We start from the raw sequence: 16,234 nt of genomic DNA, 5'->3' as shown, positions 1-16,234 counted from the left end.
CCATTGGTTTTGTAATTTAATCTCTGCATTATCCATATACATGAATTCTTTCGTAACACTATGTCAGACCGTGTGGCTTTCTAATTATTATATAATATCGCATTGCAATTCTCTAACGGTTGTGAGTCGATCCGTCGGCGAGCTCGCAACACTCACTGCAGCTTCTAACCCATGATGCAGGCTTAATAAGCAAAGCTACTACAGGGCCTTACGTGGGCTACAGTCACAAATGCCCAAATGTGCGAAAAATCCTCATTGTGGAAAAGTCATGGCGTTGTAACGGAAAACTGGTTAGATGGTGTATAATCCTCATTATAATACTATTGCTTTCAAATTTGTACAAATGATGCCAGTCCGTCACTAAAAGTTAGAAGGGTTTACACAACTTTATAGAGACAAAATATGCAGAAAAGAATTTGACTAACTTTGACAAAAAGAAAGCTGCAATAGGTGCCTTTCAATATTGGACAGTTGATACTAGATGTTACATCAAGTATAGAGGAAGATTAAAAAAAAGAAACGTAAAACAGTTACTCTATTAACACATGCAATCAACATTATTAGAGGAAATTTATTTAGAAAGCAGTCAACTGACCTATAAATGTCGGCTAACTGCTCTTGGATTTCTATTAGATGTATATTATATAGGTGCGCGAGAATCCCTATCGCCGGGACATATTTCTGTTGCTGCAAGTTTTACATGGAATTTATATATGAAATATAAAATAAAGTGGAGGAGGGACTAGAACTCATAATAATGTTGTAGGTAGATAAGGTAGATATCTTACTTTAAGAACAACTTTAAATTGAACGAATAAATAATAATCGGAAGACAGGCGATGGTAAATACATGATCATTTATTTTGATTTTAATTGTATCAACAATGAAATAGATATTATCAAGTCACATTTAAATGATGCTTATGTAAATCGCATGAAACGTGTACTGATGCTGATAGTAAAAATATATTTAATTCAGTCCTAAATAATTATGTTTTAAATGTAGAAAAAATTACAATCAAAATTAGTAATAAAAATATAATGTATAAGAAATAAACATGAAATAAAAATAATTCATAGAATCGTTGATGTGTGTTTCATTGGACTAGACTAAAAACACGGTCATTTATTTATGATATTCATCAAATATTTATTATTATACATTTCTTTGCATTATGTTTACTCATGCTGAATTAATCATTGTTAAAGCGCATAGTTTTCCTTTTATATGTTATTTTGCTATTAGGAGATTGTAGAATTGTGCCAGTTAGAAACTAAGTGTGTCGCAATATTGCAACTTTCCCTTTCTTTTCCATTCAAATTTCCAGAGCCCGTGAAACTCGTGCTCAGTGACATACACAATATTAGTGTGGGGCTGGAAGTGCAAGTTAGAAGGACTATGAAATGGACACTTGATACGGGCAATGGGATCCCCACCCTCGGGACCAAAAACCTCAATATGTGACGATCCGTGGTTGGTAACTAATAAATTGTTATCCTCGTCAAAATCCATCCCGTCAGGTCCGCCATGGTGATCTCCTGCGATAATAATAATAATAATAATAATAATGGCATATGAGCAACATCAGAAACCATTTTTTTTAAACAAATAAATTACGAAGGTTTAGAGTAATCAGATTTCGTAGACATCTTGTCTCTCTCTGTTCGTGCTTATCTAACCTGGATACAGTTATTGATATATCTTTGCTTTGCCAATGTATTTTTTTTCTTTATTACCCCGATGGGAATCCGTCGATTAATGGCATCCAATTGAGTTTGTGGCTATGCCGATGCCTGGGAACATGCATGCGAGATGTTTTCAGTGATGATTAATATTATTAATATTTCATTAGCATATGCCCTTTACATTATTAAAAACGAGGAAATGATGCTGCTGCACGCGCCATTTACTGTAATCAGATATTCCATAGCAACAAAATCCATGGTAAAAGGGACTGTAAGTAAAATTGTTTCTAGGTTTTGTAATAGGGGACACAGATATGGCAATCAATTCAAAGCGAGACGATTAGCAGTGTGTATTTTTAGTAATAAGGACAACTTCATCAGTTACTGACTGTGAAATTAGTCCATTTAATCCGAAGAGTAAAACAGGGTGCTGCGCTTAATTTTTTACATGTCCCCAGATTGTCGATCTAAAACTTTAATAAAATTGATCGGATTGTAACCAATGTTAGTGCTTAACATGAAAGAGCTAACTTAGACACTGCATGTACGGGAATGTCATGTTCGTAGAAATATATTTCAATATACCGGGAAGTTTTCCCCAGAATTTTTTGGGTCCCACTTTTCCAGGCTCCAGTATGTCATACTGCCATAGAGTCTTTGTTGGGGTCTCTGCCACGATGAGGGTTTTCGGTCGGCCATCGTCAGAGTGAAGCACGGCGATACCGTTGGAGAAACGATAGTTGGTGTCGATCCTTATAACGTCCTTCTGATTCACAACACAGTACACGGATCCAAAGGGTTCCTGGGAATGTATACAGGGGTTGAGGGTGATGGACTCTTCATGTATTTACAGACCATTCAATCTAGCAGAGGCGTAGCTATGATATTTTGCACCCGGGGACGAACTATAAAATTGGCGCCCCAGCCCCCTCCCCGTTTAATCACATTTTTGAATATTACCCTTGTTTACTTATTATAATGTAACGTTGTAAGCCTCATTTTGGCGCCCCTGTACCTTGCCGCCCGGGGACATATGTACCCCCCTGCCCCCCCCCCCCCAAGCTACGCCTCTGCAATCTAGGAAGCTTAGATAGAACTGGCAAGCGATCTTGTATTTCAAAATAAATATTTCCTCACTTAGGACGCCGAGACGTTACAAGTAAAAAATTTACGAGCTTGGAGACATCTAAAACAAACTTAAACCATGGTGAATTGATTGTAAAGCGAAACAAGTTCCTGGAACTCATATTAACGATTTTTATGGGAATTAAGGGAGTGTTGTCTGTTAAGAAAAATGCTATTCGACAATATTGTGATGTACTAAAATAGGTACATTTTAAAGAACACAATAATGATGATAACGAACGCTGAAAATCGAACCCAGGTGTCTCGTCAGCAGAAAGCTTAATACAAAACCTGGATCGAACATTTAGCGGCCATAACTCCATTAAGCAATAATATAGAAAGCATACATAACATTCCACTTAAGTTATATGGCTGCATATCAAATTTGTGTGAAATTGTTATAATTGTCAAAGGAAATATTACGTGGAAACAAAAGGGTGATTATTGTTGGAACTTATTTGGGTGAAGCCCAGTAATCAGGGGCCACAATTCTGCTAAATTATTATGCTGCTCGTACACAGTAAATAATCAGGCTAAGCAAATGTGTCATCAGCAAAAAAATCGTTTCACATTAGTTGAAATCAAATAGGATTTAAGAAAGTTATTGCGCAGACAGGAATGTTGAGGGGTCTGATGATTAGCGGCCTTAAATCCAATATAAAAAGCTGCCAGGGCCGACAAGGGGGGGGGGGCAACCGGGAATATATTCCCGAGGCCTGGGGCCAATAAAGGGGGCCTGTTCCGAACAACACTTTTTAATTTTATAAAAGAATTTTTTTGTTTGAACAAGAACTAGGAGAGGCCCGGGTGTTTCTTTCCCCAGGGCTCGTGATCGCTCTCTATGACCTGGAATCTGCTACATATACCTATGCATCACTGACAATCAAACGGCGCGGAAGTCTCATTAATATCATGCTGCATCCTAAATGACAATCAAGGGCCGTAACTCTGTTAAACGTCGTTGGATGCTGCATAATAAATTTTCCGCAGGTCAAACTGCATCCATTAAAAATAACCCGATTTACTGTGTTAAATAAAAGTTAATGGGTACGATAACCCCTGGCTATGACTGTGCTAATAGGGCCATATAATACCGGTAATTAACTTAGCCAAGGTCCTATCAATATCAAGATGTCGAACGATATTTTTAAAAAATCTTCTTTTGAAATCTAGTCAAGCACCAGGGAGGGTGAACAGACCAATTCTGGAGCAAGCTTCATACGAAAAAATAAAAAAAATACAAGGTCAATAACGCCAAACGGAAGCCTCTAACCGACCAGATTTTCACTAATTGGATTAGCTAATTTTGTTACTTTATCTTTGTCGCTTGTGTTTTCAATTTGTATGAGCGTTTGGTTTACCTTTCAGACACTTATTTATGGCAGCACCCCCTGCTGCTGTAGTGTGTGCGTAAATAAATCATTATTCTACCATTAATGGAATCTCACTCAGCTAGATTAGCTCGAGAGAAACTAGAGGCAATTAAAAAATAGCTCAGGAGTCTCAGGTGCAATTTGCAGAAGGTACAGAACTGGTATTTAAACCAATTGTCGAACCAATAATGAAAATTGTTACAGGCAACTGAGGCTGTTCACAAAGCTCCTGAAACAATGCCTATAAATAGTGTTATCCGTCTTCAAGCAGCTCAACCATCACCCCAGCAACCACCTCAACCACAACCTCTGCCAAGAGTCAGAATAAACATCATATATAATTCACGCCCGAAGGTATTACCGCTATCAAACACCCAACCCAATTAATTAATATTGCCGCGTTTGGATATAATGATAGAGATAAGTATGTAAAACCCGAATATGTTAAAATTCTAAAAGCAGCCGATTGAGTCAGGGATATATATAGCATCTCTACTAATACTCTGCAAATCAGATCTGAGCAAGATATTCAATGTTTTGATCTCTTTAAAAATACAGTATATGAGTATATTGAAAAAGTAAAGCAAAAAAGGATACTAAAAGAAGAAAAAATAAAAACAGCAACTTGAAAAAGCAAAAGCTGAAAAGAAATCAGCCTCAAGAGCATGGAAGAAAAAAGCAGATAAAACAACAAATGAGGAAGAAGGAGCAACTCTTATTCCTCCATGTCCCAAAAATGTCCTTGCCGATGTTGAACGATTAGAAATTCTGATTGGCGGAAGACGAGTCGGTAATGATTCCCCAGAAATTATTAATGAAGCAGCTGATATTTGTCAACGATTATTTACAGGCGGCATCATAGACATTAATATTTATCGGTCCCTAATCGATGAAATCGTTGATGATTACCACAGATATTGAGGGTATGCAATTAGATCAGCGACGAGAAAATAAGATGATTATACATAATGCTCGACGTCGACCTCTAATGGTTAGGGTGATAAATTCGCGATTACCAAAATATAAAATTACCTACGGCGATGGAGTCGGTGATGTTGTGCAGGGTCTATTCAGAAGGATAGCCCCAAAAGCAACACCGATTGCAAAAACAATTATCAATGAAAGTTATTGACGTTGTTCGTGACAAAGGTATTCGTGCTGTTGGTGATGTTGCTAGTAAAGCATTCTCAGCAATCAAGGATAGACTAGCACGACTAATACGACGAAACCGCAAACAGCAAAATTACCCAGCACTGAAGTGATGCCTGCAAATGTTGGTAAAATAATAAATCAAGCTGCAAATCAAAAACTAGCAGAGTTGGCTGGTGTACCCCTGTCAGAAAAAAATATATACCTTAAAAGAGAACTGTGGAATAAAAATAGCACTAAAAACAAAAAAAAATGCAGGTGGTCCAAATGAATTATCATTGACAGAACGTCAATAAAGCCAAAGAATTTAGAAAAAACGGCGTTACTCTAAATCTTTCTGCGTGTGCTATTAAAGACGCAGCTAAAACGGGTGGTATATTTCCTTCTTGCAGCTATACCAGCGTTGATAGATCTGCAGCAACAGCTGTTGCAAAAGCAGCTGCACTTGGTGCTGTTGGAACTGCTGCTGGGATGGCATTAAAGTAAGCAACAGGACAAGGAATAATGCACGCAGAAAGCTTAAAAAAAGATCACGGGTACAACATGGAAGACGGATCACGGGTACAACATGGAAGACGTCTAAGAGCACCAAACGTGCTACAGCCCGGCCGTTTAAGACTGCCAGGCCCACGATATGATCGGGGTCTAAGATTGCTAGGAACCCGTAATTGGTAAGGAAAACGTCTGAGACTTCCCTTGACACTTCGTTAGACGCAAAACGTCTCCTTCCTATGTCTAATTTTGATTTACTTTATGTTGCTAAGCGATTAAATATAAAAATCTTCAGAGGTGTTTCTATGCGTGATCAATTATCAAACCAACCAAACAATGTTGAAACCGGTATCATTAATCTCGATAGAAGTTCTGGTCCAGGTACTCAGTGGGTTGTATATGCGAGTAATCCACGTGGAATTGTTTATTTCGATTCGAATGGGTTGGCACCACTAAAAGAATTTTTAAAATATGTCAGCACAAGTACGAAGTATTGCAGTCTGGTAATCAACATTGCCAACACAGATATTAACTGATCCGCCAACATGTGGCCGTTAAGTTATTGGTGTATTCGACGCTGTGATAAAATCTTCCGATGCACCTCATAAGGTTGTACTTATCATATAATGGTTGATATTTATGGAAGATCTTCTATCAAAGACAGAAGAAAAAAGTTGATATTGATCTGTCGAATTACGCGACTAGAGATGATCTTGCTGATATTATGAACCTCTCTGGAGTCGACCGGGATGAAGTTGTTATTTTTCAGGATAAATACGGTGTTCGAAAGACGAGTATTATCAAGTGGTTCGACATAGTTCGTAGAGTTCTCGGTGCCACCACGGATAACATTCCGGTATTTACTGACAGCGGTAGAATCAGAGACCCTATCAATCGCAACTATCGGAAATGAAATTATAAAAGATGTTGCTGATCGTTTACGGTCCACCGGTGATACAATGACAGGTGAACTCAACATGCGCGGTAATTCTATTACCGCTTTAAGAGAACCAACATCCGATGAAGATGCCGTAACCAAAAATATGTAGACAATAACTATACTACTGTATATACCAAATTAAGCACGCTGCGATCTCAGTATGATGTTCACGTAAATATGTTTTCTAATATTCATAGAAATTTTCAAAAAATTAACAAAATCGCAGATGATTTCTTTGGAAGTCCGTTGTTTGTTGACGTAAAACTCTCTGAAATTAATAAAAACTCGGCGATATTAAAACAGCTATGTCAGACATTGAAACGATTAATCAACGATTAGGTGTTATCAGAGATCCTAAATCATTTTCAGAGCTAATCACAATAGCACAGAGTAATATCAAGATATTAGAAAAAAACTAGATGTTATCAGTAAAATTCCGGATATTCTTTAAAAATTAATCTGATTAACATTCCTCACAAGCAGATCATCAACGTGGTACACACAGTATCATCAAATTCATCAATACGGTCATAGCAAAATAACACTATCAAATCTACCACTTAAGTCACTGGTGTGTATAGACTGTCCGTGTCCAGCGGTGTATAATTTAGTATATTTACCCCTTATGTCTAGCGTCATTCAACCGATAACATTTCTGGAACCGTGTCTATTGTGTTAAATAAGGCGGACGAAGAAACTTTTATGCCTGAACCATCTGATAAAAAAAACTAACCGCAGCTTCTTAATGGTGGTGTCTGGAATTTTTCGCTGAAACACCTCAATTGATTACTTATAATTAAAATATAATGAGCTCCCCAATCGACGTTCAACGTTTTAGATACAATCAAGCATGTGAGTGGCAAACCAAACTGAAAAATATCGTTAACGAGTATACAGTAAAAGTAAAAAAATATATCGCAGACGTATAGTTGTCGTTGACATAATTGTGTATTCGGCGTCTGCTGTTATCGCTGGAACCGGCGTATTGCTAGCAACAATAACAATGACATCATCACGAGCAGTTGTAACAATGTGTGTTTCAGCTGCAACAATAACTGCTGGTATTATTAATACCATCGCAAAAAGAATATCTACGTGTAGCGAACATAAACTAATGAATATATAATACAATTACATACAGCGACGCTAGCATACTCCAAATTATTTTCGTTGATATCATCATGCGTTAGCGATGGTATAATATTAAATACTAAATTCACATAAATGTTTAAGATTTATAACGAGGCAATGACTGTTAGAATCTACATCCGATTTAGAAAATAATAATAACTACCCCAATTCCGTGTATATCACAGCTGGCCAAATATTAGATCAAAATCATTCGGTGGGTTGCAAGCAAATAAGACAGTGATATTTGCGTATAAAAATAAATAACATGGAACCCCGGATTGGCAAATTGGTAGTATTCCCACAGGTAATTATCAGATCGAACAAATCAATGATGAATTCAAGCGCTGAATTAAATCTATTACAGAAAATGAATCCAAAATAGCTATCAATGTTCACGAACCAAAATTATCAGCTGCGACATAAATAAATTCGCTAGAATACACCGTTGATATATACAAATCGTCAAACCGAAGTGTATTAGGATGGCCTGATGTTTCACCTGTTTATCCGGGACCGCCAGAACCAAAACTTGCTGATTTCATCATAGATAGGAGAATATTTATAAAGATACCGGAATATATAAGAAATTATCCATGGAAATCTCCTGGTATTATGATTAGATATTATGATATGATGGTGAAATAATTCCTGAAATAGTAGGACAATTATATACTCATGATGATAACATGAATCCGATCGTCGATGGAAAATTTATCGAATCATATTTAGACTCTATTAATTCTGAATTTAGACAATCAATCAGCAAACCACGAAATTTTCTTTCCAGCGTTACATAACACTACAATGATGATATAAAACAACAGATCCTTGAAACAATACATCTAAACCAAGTTAGATCAGACCTTAATTTTTTCAATAAAACTATCATTGTAAATATGATTCGCCTTGGTGATGAATTCATTGATCAATATATAAAACCTCGTACATCGAACCTTTTAAAATTATTTCTCAATCAATATAAAATTACAGAGGAACAATTATTAACATTTAAATTTCCACGATTTAACGCCGACGAGCTAACAAAATCAGTTAATGATCTTATTAATGAAAATCTTCCTAAAATCGTTGATGCGTGGAGAAAAATAGCCCCACCAGCAATTATTCTCAAATATAACAATGATCCATACGGAGGCGACAGACATATTTCACCAGGTGTTGTTAATATAACATCAACTATCGCTGTCAATCTTGTATGTGATGCAATCGATGGCAGTTATCACATAGATCTTGAAAAATCGAGTCAGGCTCAGCAAGGATATATTTCATATACATTTACACCTCAAGTACCTCCTGGATATTTGATCCTATAAGAATCCATTAATCTGGTTTATCTGCGATGTCATATTCCGCTATTATCAAGGATACATTTCAAACTTTCTGACCAGAATGGAGACCTTGATTTGAGACATAAAGTTTTGAATTTAAATCTGTATGTAAGATCATAGATCTTCACGCTCGTGACATTGTCAAGGAAAGTTAAAAATATATTTATGAATCGAAGTTGGTGTTTAACAAATAATTATTTCTTGATTTGATCAAATGGTTATTATATGTATACAAACACGTGAGAGTTTTTATATACAACGAAGTGATACTTGAAAGTGCCGTCATAACAATATTGACTCTATCCACCCTTGACAAAGTCAAGGCAGGAAAATTTAGTGTTAATATAATTATTGATGAATATATATTTGCCTTAATTATAATATGAAAGAGTTTGAGAGAGTATCTACAATCGAACCTTCTAAAGCTAGATTCGATATTGACCACAAAAAATGACTTTCAGATGCGCGCTCTGGTTGGTCCAACGGAAACTCTGATTAAAATTATTCATGACGCCAAGAAAGAATTTCGCGACGATGGTGTGGTGCATCTCATGTGTGGTCAACATTCAGAATTATTCGCGATACCGAAGGTGTTGTCGATGTTACAATGAATAACCAACAAGCGGCGACGATTATTAATTATCTCGACAATCAAAGATATTTTTAGAGTAAAAATTATTGCAGAGCTAGACGAGACTTGGATTATCAGTGACAAACGTGGCCCTGTCCGTCTTCACACTGGAAAGATTGTTACGTTCAATAAACATTCCAAACCAGGAATGTTGACTGGTAATTATAAACCGTATTATGAACAAACGTATCCTGTGACTGAATTCATTTATGCAATATGTCGGATAAATGATAAAACTAGCGTTCATGATCTCAAACCGATGAAATTTTCGAAAAAATTGTGAAACCGAACGAGTTACAGAACACTTCACAAACGCGATACGTGGAAATAAACTAACAGATCTACGACGTAAAAAAATAGACAAATAGGCTGAATCAGTCAAATATAAAGGAACTTCAGTAAACGATGTTGCTAAGTAAAAAGGAAAATAAACCAATACAATTCCTAATAATGGTAAAAACAACAACCAAAGAGATCTTGTACCAATCGAAATATAAATCGAAAGGAGCTCCGATAAATATTATTGACCATAATGCGCATGTGTGGACATCGGCGGTGACAATATTTCTACGAGATCGAACTGAAAAGTTATATAACGGTGATGTATTGGATTTTATTGGATTTTATTAGAAATATCAGTAAGAACGATCCTGTATCCGTGTGATTGTTAAAAAATTCCGATGATGGAAACTATGATCAGTTTGTACGACCTAAAAGAGATATTTATCGTACAGAACATATCCATGAAGAAATGAAAAATCTTGCATTGAAATATACTAATGACGATGCTGAACAATCACTTAGTAATTATTTTACCGTTCCGTCAGTTGTTGCTCATTCTGTTCAGAAGAAAAATTCATGGAAACCAACTCGATTGGAATTTCTTGAAGAAATACAACGCAATTGTGTGGGATACGGACACGGTGGATTGTGGAATACTAAATACGATTATAATGATGTTAACTCAGTCGATACGGTTGCATGTTATCCTGGAAGTTTTTTTTGGAATGGGAGATTGTTGGAAATATTTTCAGCAATTTAGACATCCATCACACGAGATGACTAGAGTATCGATAACTGGACTTCTACCAGATTTTGACCTGACTGGATTCGCTTGTATCGAGTCATTTAAGTTTGCCTAAGGTCTTCATTCGATTCGTTAAGTCTGGTTTGGCAAACACTTTTCAGAGAAAATGTGGGCACTAATAGTTGTATTACGATATATGCTAGATGTAAAAATATTAATATTTCTGACAGTCGATGAAGCAATTATATCATATCGTCCGCAGAAAAAAAGCTTGGTTACCACAGCAAAAGCAATATTCTGATGATGAAAATCCTGATTTAACTGATTCTGAGAATAAACTCGCGAAAGATCTTGGCAAAAAAAATAATTGTTAAATTTACCCAAGGAGGATCATATGATCATAAGCGGCATTGTACAAGATTAATTATAGATGATGCTGAACTTTATTTTATGATTACTGATACAACTGAGAGAAACACATTTACAAGTCGAAGAAATATTAACTTATCGGACAGAACTAAATTATGTACAATTGTGAGTTACACTGATGGTGAGTCACAGCAGTTTACTCATTTGAGATCTTCGATGCTTGCATACGTTTCGATAAATTTATTATCGAAGATAAATAGATTTTCTGATGCTGCTGTTAGAGTCACCACATATTCATTTTATATGAATAATAAAAAAAAATACAGGATTACTAGAACAACTACATACCGGCGCTGATACATCATGGGGCGAATGGAGAATAAAACAAGAAAAGATACCATGTTAGTCTGAATCCGCCGAAGGTGGAATCAAAGATATTTATTACGAAAATAACTAAATATCAGATATGACTATATATAAGATTGTTTATCTCAATCTACCGGTTGGTTCTGGTAAAACAACACGTGTGATCGAATTATTTCGTCGGAGTTCTATAAACTCTGTTGATATGATTGTTTTTACACTCGCCGAAGAAATGAACGAACGGGGAGTTATATCCCATACTTATCACTCCTGAACGAATGGGTGAAAAATATATTCCAAAGATTGTTATCTGGGATGAAATATGTACAGTGTCGCTGGAGACATTAAAAATGTTTCTTGATTGGTTATTGATAAAAAATACTGCTGTGATAATGTGTGGCGATCATGATCAATCGCCACCTTTTCTTGGATTGTCTCCATATGAATGGCTGAAACAATTCGTAGATTATTATGAGGAAATAACTCATGATCATAGAGCGCTTGATCCAGGATTAAGAAATTAATCATGCTAAAACCAAATAAAATTCAGTGTGAAATAATGCGTGAGATAATTTCAGAAACTCCTTGAACAATTTTTTGAATTTATGGAGACCAGATGATTTGACAGTTACAAGTAGAAAGATAGTTCGTGATACACTTTAACAACAATTATTTCTGTTACATAGGTAAAGTTTTCAAATCTATCTGTACCATTGTGTTGTCACGCAGCAGATACTCGACGACAATATATAGATGTTGAGATTCCAGGAATATCTCAGCTTCGAACGGGTTTTAAAGACTTCACAGAAAATAATCAGACTGCTAGCAAAGGTGATGATGTAGTAAGATTTTTTTTTGCTAGTTATAAGTAGTGTGATAAAAAAATAAGCGCGACTTTGATCTCGATGCTGAATTATCATGACACTAAAACAACAACTGAACAATCATTGTGCGAGCTGTAACACAGAAATGTTGTGGCAGTATTCAAATAATAATCCAAAACAGTTTACCGTAGATAGGCTTAATAGTAGTCTTGGTCACACACGCGAAACTGTGACTATGACCTGTCTTGAATGTAATCGACGTCGAGGCGCTAGCTCACAAATGTGATTGTGGTGGTAATTGTGTGTCTTCAGGAAGTACTTGTAATTGTTCACGTACAATTCCACGTTGAGGAGCAGTTGAATCTAGTTTATAGATTGCGGGATCATACCACGCTAGAAATGTTATGTATCGTCACACTCCAAATAGGACCAGTTGCTCTTTTTTTTACCAAATTCAAGTTTACCAGGTTCATATACATATCTTACAGTCACAATACCTAGTACTGGTTGTTTTGAGGAGTCATGTCGTTGTAATGGGATATATTTTTTGTGATTGCATTGATAGGCTTCATAGAAATTGCACGAGTAATTTCATTGTTTAACGCAGCTATTACACTTGTTTGTCTTGCAACCCATTCACTAGATCTCTTGTCTTTCTGAATTATTTCCTTTGCATATTGATATTCAAATAACCGCCCAGCAAGTATTCGATTAAATTGTTCAACAACTGCCTGATCGTGATGAACTGAGGTGTGTCCTCGTCTGATTTTGTCGTTATGTATTTTTTTTCTCCAGCAGAGATGATACTGCATCAAGAAATTCCTTGCCAGGATCAACCTGTAACAACTGTAGCCATCGTAGACCACAACGTTGATAAATTCGTTCAAAGGCAGATGCATCTTCAGTTACTACTTTAGTTGATAGTGATTCTGTTTCCTTATTCCAATTTGCAACGTCAACGACAGTTAACGCGTAGCTGTATGTGCGTGATTGACGTTTACCAGTTTTAACGGTATCGTGTGGTAAAAACAAAATATCTGCCCGATGAACTTCATTGGGAGCGCTGACAACAAAATGTGCGTAGTGAAATGTTTTAGGTGGTGGCCTATAAATTTGCCATATTGCCTGTCGTACTAATCAGTTTTTGCAGCAAAAGAACGTGTGACATATGCTGCATCAGCAAGTCTACTAATCGTTGCTCTACCCCATTATTATTGCCTTGGCTATAGAAAATCGATTCCATTATAATAAACCGTTGATTGATGACCGGCCCATAGCACTAATTTACCTTTCATCGCAGACTTTACTAGGAAACTAAGAAGTTTTTCTCTGAGAGATTTTTTAAAAAAAAATGGAATTTAACGAGTGAATCAACTTCACATCTGTAATATGTCGTTGTTGCAAATCCTTATTTTTATACGCTACATTATGAACGCGGCTTGCTTGATCAATCGCATTTATTGGATACTATCCAGGTCTTGGTTGATCTCGCTTGTCAGGTCGGATATCAAGTCGGGTTCTAGGACCACAATATTTATATCCAGGAAAAAGTTTTTTTTCTGGATACTTAGCCCATGGAGCTCCTGGTAATTCTCCTAATGATGCTGCGATATCACCGCCTGTCTTCATACGAGACGAAATAAATTAATATTTTTGTACGTTTCACAAACTTGCCTCTAAGTGCGCGCTTTTTATTTTTTGTTATTATTGTTGTTAATCCACTTGTGGGGGTGGACAGTCTACATCGAACACAATATAAATTCATATTATTTATTATATTTGTATAACATGGATGTCATTGATTTCTCAGCGACACGAAAACAAGAGCCAGTCCAACATCATCCAGCGCTACCAAATTCATTCAGAGCAATTATCATAGGTCCATGTGGGTCTTGTAAGACGCAAATATTAATTAATCTGATAATGAGATAGCTCAGGTTGGATAAATTATATTTAGTGGCAGCATCCGTAGATGATCAGAGATGCTACTATGTGCTTAAAGATGTTAACGAAAACGCAAAATTGTTGGACGAGGACGGCAATGATATTGTTGATTTTATCATCGATATTGATAAAGCCCCATCTGTAGGTGACCTCGATGGATTTATTAATAATCTCGTAGTATACGATGATGTGATGCTGTACAAATAATCAAATCCAGCTCGAATATTTGCTCGAAGCAGACATAAAAATACTGATGTTATATATGTTACTCAGCGATATACAGAAATACCTAAAGTGACCAGAGATGACTGCAATATTTTAGTTGTGTTTAATGGAGTCGATACAAATACTCTGCGAAATATTCATCATACTTGGTGTTCAGGGGATATGGATATGATTAAGTTATATAAAAATCTTCTCAAAAGCGCAATCTACCCATACGGATTTATCACAATAAATTTACATGATCCTCAGTCGTGATATCGTGTAGGTCTTGACAAAATGTTTGGTTAAGAGACAGCAGCTGGGAGGGTGCTACCAAAAGCGAGTGTCCGAAAGGTAAACAAAACACACATACAAATTTTAAAACATGAGCGACAAAAATAAAGTAACAAAATAAGTTAAACCCAATTAGAGAAAATCTCCGTCGGTTAGAGGTTTCGGTCTGGCGTTATTAGCCTTGTAATTTTATTTTTTTCCGTACGAAGCTTTATTTTCAAAGAAGACTTGCTCCAAAATTGGTCTGTTCACCCTTCCTACTGCTAGCGATGAAGAAGGAGCCACGCAATTATTTTATAAATATTTTTTGGGGGGTGAGGCAATCATGTAGCGGTCCACTTGCCCTATGTGCGTGCGCCCATGGGGCCGCGGTAGCTTAGTTAACAGAGCATCGGGCTAGTAATCCAAGGAAAGCGGGTTTGATACCCACCCAGGTTAACATGGGATAACTACCTCAGTTTGTCCTTAATTTGTTATAAGTGCCGTTTAAAACCATCAACATCAAGAACAGCAATCACAAAGTATTTAATGTGCAGACATGAAAGTGGGCGGTTTAGTCAATCATGGGATATATGTCTGCTAAATGAGTTAGAATACTGACACTCAAATTTATCAAGGTCTCATCAATGCCAAGTTGCCAAGAAAGTTTGGCATAAACCCAATAACAACAATCAGGGGAGTTATTCTGTGAAAATCACAGAAGGTATGTAAGAGAACTAACGACTATAACTTCTGATAAACGAAGGTGCAAGATAATCTCCTCCAAGGTGAAGCTCGAGCTGCGTATCAAATGTAATTTACATCCAATTATAATTAAGATAATTATGGTGTGTTAGAAAATGTGGGTGGGTATGACAATTAAGGGTTATAACTGTGCGAAACGATGACTTGGAACGCTTAAAACTGACATCAAGCAGCATACCAAATCTGTTTAAAATCCAATAATAATTAAGAGTTATTGCACGGAACGGACAGATTAGAGGATGCAAAGATGGAAGAAAGTACTAACAGGCACAACTGTGATTCTTGTTTCTTTTAAAAAATGATAAGCAGGGAACACCAAGTCCTATTTAATCGTTCCCTAAGCTTCGCAAAAGCGTTTCAAGAACGTGCTTGTGTTGCCAGTCACTTGTACTTGAGAACAGAATGAGTGACTGTATGTGAGAAATGTTTAACGAATGGCAAACAAAAGCATAACTGTATTATGTAAGTCGGTTTCCTTTTTAAATTTCACTGCTTTATCAGTACTTGTGTGCGGTATATTTAGGACACATAACTTTATTATAAACGTTCGTTTTCTTTATAAATGTAATTGCTTTTTCAGTATCTGAGTGTA

The 16,234-nt window shown here is 36.3% G+C and overlaps 1 protein-coding gene across 1 annotated transcript in view; it reads right to left on the bottom strand.

The window, feature by feature from the left end:
* Positions 1–838: 838 nt before the first annotated feature.
* LOC149806859 (diisopropyl-fluorophosphatase-like) overlaps positions 839–16,234 on the bottom strand; it is a 32,108-nt gene continuing 16,712 nt past the window's right edge. The window contains exons 4-5 of the mRNA XM_089958731.1: positions 2,272–2,488; positions 839–1,539 (exon numbers count right to left, since the gene is read on the bottom strand). Coding sequence (XP_089814857.1) covers positions 1,268–1,539; positions 2,272–2,488 — 489 coding nt within the window. The 3' untranslated portion in view covers positions 839–1,267. The remainder of the gene's footprint in view (positions 1,540–2,271; positions 2,489–16,234) is intronic.

The sequence above is a fragment of the Sinohyriopsis cumingii genome, chromosome 1, assembly GCF_028554795.1.
Source record: "Sinohyriopsis cumingii isolate HCF-2022 chromosome 1, ASM2855479v2, whole genome shotgun sequence".
NCBI classification, from domain to species: domain Eukaryota; kingdom Metazoa; phylum Mollusca; class Bivalvia; order Unionida; family Unionidae; genus Sinohyriopsis; species Sinohyriopsis cumingii.
This window is presented reverse-complemented; position numbering and strand designations above follow the sequence as displayed.